The 13,937-nt window shown below is 32.0% G+C and overlaps 2 protein-coding genes across 2 annotated transcripts; one reads left to right on the top strand and one right to left on the bottom strand.

Moving 5' to 3' along the window:
• The first annotated feature begins 323 nt into the window (after positions 1 to 323).
• Positions 324 to 4,429, top strand: LOC115886055 (snRNA-activating protein complex subunit 3). Its single transcript, XM_030905083.1, has 6 exons — positions 324 to 645; positions 702 to 906; positions 960 to 1,220; positions 1,480 to 1,626; positions 1,730 to 1,860; positions 4,103 to 4,429. The coding sequence occupies exons 1-6, from the start codon at positions 443 to 445 to the stop codon at positions 4,365 to 4,367; spliced, it is 1,212 nt and encodes a 403-aa protein (XP_030760943.1). The 5' UTR covers positions 324 to 442; the 3' UTR covers positions 4,368 to 4,429.
• Positions 4,430 to 5,633: 1,204 nt separating this feature from the next.
• On the bottom strand, positions 5,634 to 13,734 carry LOC115886034 (DNA-(apurinic or apyrimidinic site) lyase-like). The gene is made up of 10 exons (XM_030905064.1): positions 13,643 to 13,734; positions 13,442 to 13,517; positions 13,069 to 13,316; positions 12,883 to 13,012; positions 12,166 to 12,321; positions 11,634 to 12,099; positions 11,427 to 11,573; positions 10,045 to 10,220; positions 9,840 to 9,973; positions 5,634 to 6,042 (listed from the first exon to the last, which is right to left on the bottom strand). Exons 1-10 carry the CDS (start codon positions 13,645 to 13,647, stop codon positions 5,925 to 5,927), a joined length of 1,656 nt encoding a protein of 551 aa, XP_030760924.1. The 5' UTR covers positions 13,648 to 13,734; the 3' UTR covers positions 5,634 to 5,924.
• Positions 13,735 to 13,937: the final 203 nt, after the last annotated feature.

Below are 13,937 nucleotides of genomic sequence, written 5' to 3'. Positions count from 1 at the left end.
TTATTTTCCGATAAACTTCCAGTTAAAGCTCCTTATCTGTACACCTTATTTCCTTAACCTTTACCTAAATAGATTAGTTTTAAATTTTATTTAAACAAATGTATATAATGCCACCATATATGCAATTCATGGTCCTTCGGTTTGAAAACCTTAGTGATAAAAGGATGAATAATATAATCTCTACTCAATATGCAAATGCAAACCAATATTTTATACATTGCTTCTGAGAAATATACCTACTTCTCTGTAAATTCAAATTTTAAATTTTCCCACAACTTTAAATTCTCTATTATGCAACAGCGCAAACAATGATATGTATTACTAGTTGCATTACTAAACGTCAAACAATCTAACCTAACATTTTTGTAAACAATTATTGAATAATAATTTTAATAATTATTCCTTATTTTAAGATAAAAAGACATGAACAATTGAATGCAAAATGGAAAATCTATATCCTCCAGAAAATTACAATGCCACCGAAGTGATACATATGAAAAATTACTTTGACAAGTTCATGAAAAATTGTTACATACCAAAATCGGAAAAAACACATACCTTGGATGAAGTACAAACGGTTTTAAAGGAAGATTTTGGTTTGGCACTGAGCTCTGAAGAACTTAAGAATCTCGAAGAATTATGCACGTGAGTTTCTGCGCTTATTAAACTATCCATTTGAATAAAATAGATGAGTTTTTTAGTACAGATAAGTTGAAACTTCCCGAAGAAAATCCAGAATTACCTTTGAAACACGTGCCTAAAAGTCACGTAATTCCTCATGTACATCCCTTAATACCAGAAGCTAGGAGTTTCCAGACAGTGAAATGCAAAGAAGAGTTTAATCATTTGGCAAAAGAACTTCTCTATGAATTAAAAATTAGAAGAGTCGAATTTGACCCCAAAGTGGTATGTTTTTACTTACTAAAATCTACTTTATGCGATAGAATTTATAATTTTAGGAAGATTCAGGTTTAGTCAAGGATTTACAAGTTAGCTCAACATTTATCAACACTATAAACATTTTCACACCATTTTCTTCTTGTTCTTCGACAGAAAATAGAGTAACATCTGATGACTTAAAGATACAGTATGTAATTGAAGTATTAGGCACCAACACACTATTGGACTTGGCAAATGCTATACAGTGCCCTTCGGATAATTTTATTATCAAAGAAATTGAGACTACCACCTTAGATTTTACTGAACATCTAAATGCCAAAGTAAAATGTTCTTTTGAGTCTAAATAAATATACCTGTTAAAATGAGACATTTTCCAAAACCTTTTTTTTCTTAGTTACAACTTTTTAAAATACTAAAGTATTTCTCCCATAAAAATTAGCCTGAATACAAATTTTCAGTAGTTTTATTTAAATGTCTCATTTTTTATCTAAATATGATATGTCTCATTTTTAAATCATTTAACCCTGACTTAATATTATAAGCCTTTTATCTATGACCCTGACTTTGATTTTTTTTTAGGAAAAATATCCCTCTAGGTGTTTTTTTATAGAGAACGTATTTTATAATGATATGAAACATCCAAAAGCAATAGATTATTCGGAAGTTGTGAGAAAATGGGCTAAAGAAAATAATATTGGTGAATTTAAAACTGACTCAATGGAGAATGTAAGTTAGGGTATATTTTGTTGTATTTTTTAAGTTAAATAATGCGGAAAAATGTAACATGCGTGTAGAAGTTGAATTTATTGATGAGTTTATGGTGTTTTAGGTGACTTTTGATAAACTAAAGACACGATTGGGCTATGGATATGTCTATATACATCAAGGGAATTGCGAGCATATTGTTATGTTTGCTGACAGTAGGATTTTACAAAAAAATGACTGCCTTGTACAAAAAAGGTAAGAGACAAATTAATATTTGAAGTGGAACTTCTTTACTCGCGCTGGGAGTAAAAATTAAAGGCTAAAAAATTATTTTTTACATGTAAAAACTATTTTTTACCCGTAAAAAAAATATTTTTTTAATTTATTACTTTTTCAACATTTCAAACTTCACTTTTTCAAACATGTCCTTCAAATTTTTCAATTTAATAGCTGTTAGTAAGAAGTTTCAGTTCTTTAAGTCACTATTACATTATTGCTTCCAGTTGAACCTTATTAAATTATGCACTATGACCCAAAAAAAAGACGTTGCAGTAACCTTTTTTTTAGAATTTTTTTACTGTCCTCTAAAACAGTCACTATTTAAAAATTTCTTTTCATATTAAAGTAAAATCATTATCTTGAGTTAGACCTTATATAAATTTATATCAATCACAAAAGAATACACGGACGTGTAACGGTCATATACAGGGTGGAGCAAAATCTATGTTCCAAACAAAAGAGGTGACTTCAGGGACAATTCTGGCGTTTTTAATGGTTTGTTGTTTGTAGTAATAGTACGAGAGCTAGCAACGTCGGAAAAACAAGTATTTAAGTCTGGCTCTTTGATATATCTGTTACTATGCTCTCTAGAAAAGCATGCGGTCCGACTGGCCGCCGCACGGTGGGGTATTAGCATGAAAAAGGTGATCGAAATTCGAAAAAGCAAATGTGTTTAAGATTTCCCAAAAAAGATAAATGATAAGTTAAATCATGTCTGCAATGAATGGCGTTGCTATGGGCAGGGGGGTGACAGTAAACCGGAAAATTGGAAACAGTTGTGGCGCGGTTCTACCCAGGCAGAAAGCATGGCCTTCTAGACTGTCCTAGACAAAAATCTGAATATTTCTATATGATTTCTGTCAATTTCTGCTACGGAACATTTTTATGCACGTCGGCGTCTTGTTCTTTTGTCTTTTGTCTGTGTGTCAGCGTCAGCTCCCGAGGCCTCTGGCAAGGTCGGGCGCCATTTTAATTTTACAAAAACGTACTATTTATTTTGATATTCTCTACACTAACGATTTTTTTGCAACTAAAGTTGGGCGTTCAGAAAATTTGATTAAAGTTTGTGACATTTTTATTATACTTGGAGATTTAGTTGCGCATTTCGAAGAATTCAGCATATTGTCTATATACGTTTTACTTAGTAAACATTGGGCTTTCATATAGTAAAATAAAATACTGCGACTTTTTGCGACTTTGCTGATAAAATGAGAAAAACATTCTTGGTTTCCTCTAATTTGCCAATCAGTGATATAGTAATGCGAGGTGTAAACCGCGATGGAATTGTTGTGTACAAAGCGATCGCATTAGTGCCATTAGCAGTATAACACAATTTGGCATTAGTAGCGACTTTAGTGGTATGGGCATTGCTCGCGGATCAGTCATAGCATTAGTAGTATTAGTTGCGATATTACTACTTATGGGGGGTATTAGTGGCATTGTCCGTGGAAACACTGGAACAGTGATTTTTCTTTCTTTTTTTAGAATCGACGAATTATCCTTTATTTTGTTCATATTATTTCCTCTTTAATTGAAATTAGCAATAATTTATATGAGGTCTACATAAAAAAATTTCGATCAACTATCTGTGTCAAATACCCCACTGTGCGCCGGTAAACGTTGCGTTCCCTACTGCGCATTGAAAGAAGATCCTATATTTTTATTAGTCCTTAAAAATTCTAGTATTGAATATAAATCGAACATGTCTCCATAGCGCAGCGCGTAGAGTTTCCGACCACGAACCGATGATTCAGAGTTCGAATCCGGGTTAGGTCAAAGATTTTTTTACTTTTTTTTTCGTTTATATTCTGATAGTAAAGTATTAAATATTTGTTTTTTTTTTAAATTACCAGAATTATTTAATACTTTACTATCAGAATATAAACGAAAATAAAATAAAAAAGTCTTTGACCTGACCCGGATTCGAACTCTGAATCATCGGTTCGTGGTCGGAAACTCTACGCACTGCGCTATGGAGACATGTTCGATTTATATTCAATACTAGAATTTATAGTAAAATAGCTTATTTTTTTCTACACACATAAAAACCGGCAACACTGTATGCCGATATTTTATTTTGTCTCTCCCTCTGTATGTCAACCAGTCATTTATATTTATCTCTGTCGCATGCATTAGACTTACTAGCCCTCATATGGTATACTTACCAAATGATTGAAAAAAAAGGCGTCAAGTTAGCTCTTTTTGAAAACTTTTACAGATATCCTCGTTTAACGTCAATGAAGAGGACTCATGGTCGTCACTGTTTCATCTGTACGCACGATCAAGCATTTTGGTGGGTTTGTGATAGCGATAGGTTGCCAGTAAGGAAGACCTTTCTTTGCACAAAGTGTCTTCAGTCTTACCATTACGTGGACGGTCAAAAAGTAGGCAATTTTAAGCTCTATCCCTTCCATAATGAAATGATCTCGTTAGGTTCTGCAGAGAATGAGGAGGAAGATGCAGAGATTTTGTGTGGTGTATAAAATTGATTATTTGAACTCTTAAGTTGTTAATTTTGTTACTTTACATATAGTATTTATATTTAAGTAGGTATTAAATAAATAAAGTAATAAATAAAAATAAAATTTGTATGTGCGTGTTTTATTTTTTGAATTTAAAATCTCATAAAAATATTTTTTCATAAATCTGAATGAAAGAAGAAAACCCGAGTAAACCTATACCGGGTGCGTCTCAAAAGTGGCTCACTCCTATAACTTTTTTATTTTTTCAGATACAATAACGAGATTTGGTATATTAGTATATGACATAAATTAGAATTGATTGACGTATTCAATTGTTTTTAATGACTTCCTGTTTCACCGGAAATGACTACAACTTTTGGTTTTTAAATGGCACCCTCGGTATTTTTTTACTTTATTCGAGAGAAAATGACATTCTGAATAGAATGACATATCATATGTCAACTTTTGACATTCTTGCTTAATAAAAAATCGTATTTTAAAATTCAATCTAGAGTGCCATGGCTATGTTAAAAACACTAATTCTTAATCAAGGAGCCTAGGAAAAATAGATGTTTTAGTGTCCTGTCCTGACCAGTTAGAAAATGCACAAATCGTATTTTTAATCATATCTCAATTTTTTTAAATGGAACGAGGGTGTGGTTTGGTACCAATGTTTTTGATACCAAATAGTTGGTATTTCGAGTCAATTTTTCGTTACGAACCGCAAGTTATAATTTCAAATAAACCATATGCGAAATGTCAAAAGTTGACATATGAAATGTCATTCTATTCAGAATGTTTTTTTTCTATTGAATAAAGTAAAAAAATACCGACGGTGCCATTTAAAAATGAAAAGTTGTAATCATTTCCGGTGAAACAGGAAGTGACCGAAAACAATTGAATACGTCAATCAATCCTAAACATAATCCAAACCAAACCAAACCAAACATTCGAAAACCTTCTCTACGCACCTAACGATCTATGGACTATTCTAGAGTTCTTTACCTGTCGGTATAAAAGCCGGCGGCCGTGGCCTACAGGGGGCAGTTATAAATATACAGTTGACGCGCTAAAATTCAAAATAAATTCTTAGTTATAAATCGTTTGTAAATAGTTCTATAAGTCTTTTATCGTTATTGTTTTTGTTAATTAGTGTTAAATAAATAGTGTTTAAATAAATTGTGACTTTCTATCCACACGGAACCGACGAAAAACGTAACAGTATTTTTTGAAATAAAATCACAACATAATACAAAAATGTTTTTATTTTTCAAAAAAAAACAAAAATTGAACTTACACAATTTATAACTAACACTAATACATAATAATAATTAGTAATAAAACAATGGTTAACATTTCAAATTAAGATGAGCTCAAAATAAATACAAAACATTAAAAGTAATAACTAAAAAAAGCAGTTTTAATTCATTCAGAAAATAATATAAAAATGTATATTTTCTTAAAATATATGGTAACGGTTCAGAAAGCGAATAATACTAATAAGTAAAACAAATAAAATAAATATTAAGTAAAAAGCAAATACAGAAGCTTGAGATTATTTATTATTATTTTTATTTATTATAAGTTCAAAAACAAGGAAATTGGGCAGTGATCAGATCCAAATACTTTGTCACGGATTACGCTGTCACAAATATTATCTTTGATTCTTTGTGAACAGATAAAATAATCCAGTCTCCTAAAATATTAAAAATCAATATACTAAAAAAGTGACGAGAAAAAAAAACAATGAAAAAAATGTAAAAATTAAAAAATAAATAATAAATGAAAATAACGAAAGCAATAAAATAAATGAATTTAATTATATATAAAATATATATAAATATAAAATTTATAACAAAACAACAACAGAGTTCCCAACTGGCAAAGGAGTAAGACAGGGAGACGCGATATCCTCAAATCTGTTTACAGCAACATTAGAAGAAATCTTCCGTCGCTTGACTGGACCGACAAAGGATTAAAAATAGATGGAGAATATCTTAACCATCTAACATTCGCTGATGACATAGTCCTAATTGCCAGTAGTCCTGAAGAACTACAAGCACAAATTAAAGAACTAAATACAGCCAGCAATAAAGTGGGTCTCAAAATGAATTTAGCAAAAACTAAAGTAATGTATAACGAACTAGTGGACAGAAAAGACATTCTAATAAATATTAACACTGGAAATAATAGAAGAATATATATATTTGGGACAACTAATACACAGCTCGAGATCTCTACTACTAGAAATCAACAGAAGAATTAAGTCAGCACGGAGTGCTTATGGAAGAAACTCTATCACAAGAAAACTGCAGGTCGCACAACGCTCAATGGAAGGAAATATGCTGGGAATAACCAAGAGACGCCATAAAAGAATAGAGTGGATATGACAAAAGACCCAGGGGTGCAACTTTGTTCAAGTTAGCAACCGATCGTTTCGAAGCGATGTCGAAACCAGATCGGTACTATGTTCATTGCAAAACTATTGTCGCTCAAATGCTGCGAAATATGATATCACTATCACACTCTTGCACACGTGTGCGACACGGTTTAGGCTATGTCTAGGCAGTCGCCTCGCCACAAAGCGAGAAATCAGAATATCGCTACGAATCGATGTTGCTACTGAACATAGTGCCTCAAGCTACAAATTACTTTACTATCGCTTTGAAACATGAACAAAGTTGCACCCCAGGTAATAGATGTCATCCACAGAATCAGATCCCTCAAATGGCAATGACAGGACACCTGGCAAGAAGGACGGACAACAGATGGACCACAAAAATTACAGCATGGTGCCCATCAAGAAGACAATCTGAAATGTAACCTGTATGTTAAAAACGAGGGGTGAACACTTAGGGGATTTATGGTGTACACATGAGAGGATTTCCAGGGGATGTACCGAGGATGTAGTTGATGTACTGAGGATGTAGTGGATGTACCGAGGATGTACTAGAGGATGTAGGGGATGTACCGAGGATGTAGGGGATGTACCGAGGATGTACTAGAGGATGTAGGGGATGTACCGAGGATTTACCGGGGATGTATTTCGAATTATTTGGGGCGTAATTTGCCGAATGCGATGTTTCAAGTCATCCAAATTTGTGGGTTGTCTTTTGAATACATTTTCCATAAGGTATCCTCTTCGGTATCCTCTTAAAAAAGGTTTTTTTCTAATATTTTTTTTTACTTTTTAATTTTTAAATGCGAATAACTCCAAAAAGCTTGGATTTGGGTATAGCACTTACATGGAAAATATTCAGAATTTTAAGAGCAATTCAAAAATGCAGAAAAATAATAATTATGTTGCCACGAGGGTTGCCATTAAAAGAAATTGTTTTGGACATAGCATTTTTGAGAAACCCTGTATAATATTCATTTTTTGCATAATCTGCCCCGGAAAAATTAAAATAATTGATGTGGGCGAGCGATTTCCAAAAAAATGTGGTTCTCGAGATGTTGATATTTATTCAATATTTTACAACCACCCTGTACGAAATCAAATAGGATCGAATATCGATATTGAGAATATAGATAGTTATAGATATTTCCGATATGAAGTATTCATAAAGAGATATAGCGGTATCTGTTATATCGATAGCTATATCGATATTTGTGGACGAATATATCGTTACTTGGTTTTCACGTATGTGAATTAGCTTGTGCACATCCGTTTTTCTCAATGAATTTATTAAATAAAGTTTGCACAAGCCGATTTGCACAAATTTCATGGGAGTGAAAATGGACCTTTATTTGATATATCGATAAAAATATCGATACTCAAGGCTTTGTGGCTCACCCCTACTCATAACCTCAAAATATCTCGCAAAATGTATGTATAAGTCAGATATATAGACTTTAATCCATATCTCTGGTATAAGTTTATGCAAAAATGTGTTTGGCATGTGTGTTCATATCTTATTGCATAGTGCCGTAAGCGTTATGAATTAAAGGGAAGTGTGTGTAAATAATTATTATTGTACCCTCTATACGTCAAAAACGAAGTTCATAAATGCGAATGCCTTTAACGTTGCCTATTTTTAGGTCTGTTAAAGTAGATCCTCGGTAGCTACTAGATCTCATTTTTATTTAGGGTTCAAAACACGAGATTGATAACTTTGCACATAATATAGGGCTTTACGCATGACTAGGTTATTTTTTCCGCCGACATAAACTGCATAAACCGAGGCATAAACTGCTGTTATACAGGGTAAGTCTTAAATAAGTGCAAATATTTTCAGGGGTGGTATATTTTGACCCCAGGAACACGTCTATGATGTTTTTTTGCAAATAAAATATGTTGAAAATCGTGCATTTTCTTTTAAATTTCCCTGTATATTTTTCGAAAACTTTTTAGAACTGCCTGTTCATCGCTAATTTTCCCACGTTATAAATTCTTAATCTCTGATATTACCATAGTTACAGCTTTACTCTATGGTTACGGCACTAAAAGGGATACAAATACAGAAAAAAATCAGGTGGCTATCAAAATTAAAAAAAAATCATTTTTTTAAATTTTAAAACTTAAATAACTCGGTTATTTTGGACTTATTTGAAAAATGGTAAAGAAAAAATATGTTTCTTTTATCGAGATCTACCAGCCCTGAAAATATTTGCACCTATTTAAGACTCACCCTGTATAATAAAAGTAACGGCGAATTGTTGTAGGCACAATAATAGCCGAGATTGTTACAGCTCTGGCAAGATTTGATATGGGTTGGCGCGCCTTAGTTCGATTCTCGATGACCCCATATAATTTTTTTAAATGGTTTTGATTTTTTTTATCCTTTTGAATTCAACAAAAATATTAGGTGTCAACTATATTACTAGCCAATAAATTGTAGAGGTTTGAGAAATTTTGTGTAGTTATACATATAATAAAGCTCGTAATAAAGTGGGAGATCGCTCTAACATAAATAACAACTCCGGTTTCGTCGTAAGTAAAGTAACCTTAATTTTGTTATTTTAAATAAAAAAACACCCTGTAAATTTTTATATCCCTCTAGTAAATGTAAGTCGAAATGGTGCTTCATCTTTTTTTTATATATTTAAAAGTTTCGGAGATAATAGCGTTCAAAATTTTAACTTTCTTTTTACCATTCAAATAAAATTTTAAAAAAATATATACAGTGTGTCCAAGATAAGTATATCTCGAAAAGTATTTTATAGATACGTAAAACGGTTCATCACGAAAATTATTCTAAATGTATGGCGTACACATGAGAGGATTTCCTGGGGATGTACCGAGGATGTACTAGAGGATGTAGGGGATGTACCGGGGATGTACCGAGGATGTAGTGGATGTACCGAGGATGTAGGGGATGTAGGGGATGTACCGAGGATGTAGGGGATGTACCGAGGATGTACTGGAGGATGTAGGGGATGTACTAAGGATAGAGGATGTAGGTGTACACTTTTTGCCCTATGTGTTTACCCCTCGGTTAAAAATAAGGACCTCCTGTATGTTAAAAATAAGGATCACTACAAAATACTCACCATCCAACATTCTTGGATCTGGCACTGCTCATATAAGACCAAAAAGTATACAGATCTTTTACATCTGGATAGAATTCTCTTAAGGTGTCTATGTATCCATCACCTAAGAAATCTGTCATACCATCACGTTCTTCCTATTTTCAACAAAAAAATCATTTACATTTTCCATTTTTTTGTATGATATTATAACGCAAAAAAAACTAACTTGTGTAAATCCAGCATTTTTCTTATTGCTTTTTGGATTTTTCAAGTCAATCTCATTATGAGCCACATTCATATCACCACAAACTATAACCGGTTTTTTCTTGTCCAACTTTTTAATGAATTTTTTAAAGGATTCATTAAATTTTAGACGTTTTGGTAATGTCACCAATCCACGACCTAGAATAGAAAAATATACACTCAGATGCAAAAAACGCAGAAAAAAATGTCTTCAAATTTACAGCTGTGTTTAAAGTGTTATATATTTTTTTTATTTTTAGCTATATTTTCATAATTTTTTCAACAAACTGTATATCAACTTTAATTAGTAAACTCAGTTTTTTATAAATATTAGTATTTGGCTTATTATACAGAATGTGTTATTTCACCACACCCTGTGCAACAATGTCGTGAACAAATTTTCCTTAAACATTATTTTTCGGTCTCCCTGAATATTGCTTTAAGAAAACAGTTATTAAAAGTTTAGGGGTTCCGTCTGAACCACCATATTATTCTAATTTTCAAAAATAACAAAAACCATAAAAAAACTGTGATATTTTGACATGAAGTTTGTATTTCCTAAACCCATATTACAGGCTAAATATTTGTGATCACCCTGTAAGATTAAGGCTTAAAATGGTTATATGTATATCTATTTTAAAAACCACAAATTACAGATTATAATATGCAATTTGCTGTATATTTTATGTTATACAGGGTGGTATTTAAGATTCACCCTGCATAGTGTAAATGTAAAAATATATTTGCAATTTGAATTCCTCTGTAAATCTATGAAAAATATATCTTTAAAATGTGACAGATCATTGCCAGTGTATTTTGTAGACATGATTATAGTAAAAATCATAGAGTATTAAGATATTATGGAGCTTTTTAGGGAACGGATCGCCCTGTATATTATTTGAACTTGTATATTATGTATTTAAAGTATCTCAACCTAAGACGTTTATGAATTAAGACTATACTAGATGACAGAACGGTTTTTTTTTATTCTGCTTTTTCTAGTGTTTGAAGCAGGAATTTTATTCAAATTAAACAACCAATCAGAATAAAGATAAACAAGGATTATATATTTTTTTGGGTTGTCTTTCTTGTTCTTAACTAAAAATCACAAAAAAAATTCCAAAAGAGGTTTCAAAAAATTCCAAATTTTCTAAAATTTTGGTGTAAAAAAATTCGTAGACGTGTTTCTGGGGTAGAAATATACTACCCCTAAAATAGTTGCACTTATTTTAGACTGATCCTATACAAAAGTGGAGTAAAAATAAAAAAAAAATGTAGGTATAAATCACAATATTTCTTCTATGGTGTGATTTGTGTAAATTGTGTTTATCTAAAGCAAAAAACACAACTATAATATATACTCACCGGCATTTGGAACATAGACATTCACCAAATAGAACTTGTCATATTCCAGAGTAATACATCTGCCCTCATTATCATGCTCTTTATCTCCTAATCCATTTTTAACAGATAAAGGTTCTTGTTTACTGTAAACACTTACCCCTGCATATCCTATATAAATTTAAAAAAATTATTTATGCTTTTTTTTATGAATCAACCAATTTATAATACCTTCTTTTTCACTGCTGCACCAATACTTATGGTACCCTTCAACAGTTTTTACTTCTTCAGGTAACTTGGCATCGCTGCATTTAGTTTCCTGGAGACAAAATATATCCGGCTTGTCGTGCTCAATTATATCCAGTCCACCTTTCTTTAGCCACGCTCTAATCCCGTCCACATTCCAAGAAGTGATTTTCAGGGAGTGGGTTTTACCTTTTTTGTTCTTTTTCAAATTGCCAAAATCTGTATCCTCCCAGTTGGTCGAAGATTGGTTTTGTTTAGTCTCTGTGCTTTTTTTAGCTGTGGCAGAGGCTGAGGTTTCTTTTTTGGTATCTTTTTCCTTTTTAGCTGGTTTTTCTGAATCTGCTGCAACTTTTTTAGATGCCTTGGTGCTTTTTTTGGGTTCAATCTCTGCTTCTTTTGTAGCTTTCTGCCTTCTAGTTTTTGGTGCGGGTTCACCAGCCTCTTTCTTATCCTAAACAGACACATGGTAAGATTATATAAATATGATTGCGTTGCAAAATGCAAGAACAATACGTACATAAAGTCTGATAAATGTTGAACTTAGGGTTTTTTTTGGTACACAAGAAGTTAAGGAATATCTTTCATTACAAAATGCATTAGTGGTAAAACAATGCTTAAAATATCTTAAAAACAGATTACGAAAAAGTGTTGGTGTATTATTCATGATTTGATGTCATTAAAGTATATAAATAATTCAAATTATAGGTTTATTTAATTAAAAAAAACAATTCCTTGAGGTTAAACCTTGAAAATATAGGTAGTAAAAAAATAAGAATTTTGATACTTACTGCAACTTTCCTTTTTGGAGGCATACTTCCAGAATATTTCTTAATGGATATAACTCCGAAAAAGATTTATTAATCTGATAAAAATCCTTTAATGCACTTTTACAACTAAATTATGAACTAAATCAGAGATAGCCATTCAGTTACCCGCCAAAAACGAAATCAGGGTAGCCACCAGTAGCCACTGCCACATGTAACCAAAAAAAAAATTTCTGTGCGTTTTCTACATCATATGCAGCCCCATTCACAACATATTTTCTGATTCACAATAATTTTATCATTTATTTAAAAACCAAATAGCCCCTAAATTTACATTTAAAACATTATTATTATAAATTAGACTCAGATTTTACGTATTTTTAGGTAGATATTTAAAACACAACAATAAAATACTGACTAGTTCTTAATGTTTTATTTTAAAAAAGCCTAATACAGAATATAACTTATCGTTTTCCTCCAACTCTGGGAGCTGCTTTTTGAATAACTTTAGCCACTTTCTGTTTAGGTGCGCTCTTAGGTTTAGCCGGAGCAGTAGCTTTCTTGGCTGCTTTCTGTGATTTCTTGGCTTCTTTAGCAGCACTATTAATTAAAAATATTACACAATATACCACATAAGTAAAAATAAATTAATTTACCGGATAGCTTGTTCTCTTTGAGCCTCTCTTACTTCGGGTCTCTGATTTTTCTTTGCATTAATTTCATTTATTGAGGCACCAACAATGGCTCTTTGGAACTTTTGTGTCCTACGCGAACGCTTTTTGGTGGCTTCTTCTTCCTGGCCCTTCTTGTGTTTACGTCTGTAAAGTACGGTCCACGTAACTTTACGAGGATTCCTCCTCATTAAGTGGGCCCTTTCGCATTTTGAATTCAAGAATGTGAAGGTCTAGAAAATAGGTTATGATTAGTTGTCAAAATCAAAACATTACTTTCAAAGCAATTTTACACGAAGAGATGAGCTTGACTCAATAAAAACAAGAAAGATTTACATAGAAGGTGTAGTAAACTTACTTTTCCATCAACTTTGACCATAGTTTTGCCATGGCCAGGATGAATTTTGTATCCACTGTAGGCGCAAAGTCCGATCCTAAAAACACAAAAATCATTAGTAGAAACGTTTCCATATCTTCTGTTTAGCTATATTTTAACACTAAAACTAAATAATAGTACAAGATGATTATTATATTTAAAGAATTTCACCGAAAAACTTACTTCATCTTGTCAAATTCAACAAACAAGGAAAAAAGACTTGCGCTTTGCAAACTTGTTTGCGATTGGCCAGATTGCGACCTGTCAAGTCAATGTCAATTTTGAAATTTTCCCTCTTATCTTCCTCTTATGGCGTTTGTAATATTTTTGTTATAAACTTCTCTTAAAAAGAAATATAGAGCAATTATGACAACTGAAGAATATTTATTAAGCTCAAACTTGTCAGACGATTCAAAAGAAATTCTTGAGGACTTGGAAGAAAAAAGCAAATCTCTATGTACGCAACTTCAAGAAAGAT

This window comes from Sitophilus oryzae, unplaced genomic scaffold (assembly GCF_002938485.1).
Source record: "Sitophilus oryzae breed Bouriz unplaced genomic scaffold, Soryzae_2.0 scaffold_466_pilon_pilon, whole genome shotgun sequence".
In the NCBI taxonomy this organism is placed as follows: domain Eukaryota; kingdom Metazoa; phylum Arthropoda; class Insecta; order Coleoptera; family Curculionidae; genus Sitophilus; species Sitophilus oryzae.
This window is presented reverse-complemented; position numbering and strand designations above follow the sequence as displayed.

What these genes read in the sequence shown, in the direction of transcription:
- LOC115886055 (XM_030905083.1), top strand. Translation starts at nt 443, where the DNA reads ATGGAAAATCTATATCCTCCAGAAAATTACAATGCCACCGAAGTGATA. An exon ending in TCGAATTTGACCCCAAAGTG is followed by an intron (nt 907 to 959) that starts GTATGTTTTTAC and finishes TTATAATTTTAG; the next exon opens with GAAGATTCAGGTTTAGTCAA. An exon ending in GACTGCCTTGTACAAAAAAG is followed by an intron (nt 1,861 to 4,102) that starts GTAAGAGACAAA and finishes AAACTTTTACAG; the next exon opens with ATATCCTCGTTTAACGTCAA.
- LOC115886034 (XM_030905064.1), bottom strand. An exon ending in TGTCTATGTTCCAAATGCCG is followed by an intron (nt 10,221 to 11,426) that starts GTGAGTATATAT and finishes TTTCTATTCTAG; the next exon opens with GTCGTGGATTGGTGACATTA. An exon ending in AGATCCAAGAATGTTGGATG is followed by an intron (nt 6,043 to 9,839) that starts GTGAGTATTTTG and finishes TTAATATTTTAG; the next exon opens with GAGACTGGATTATTTTATCT.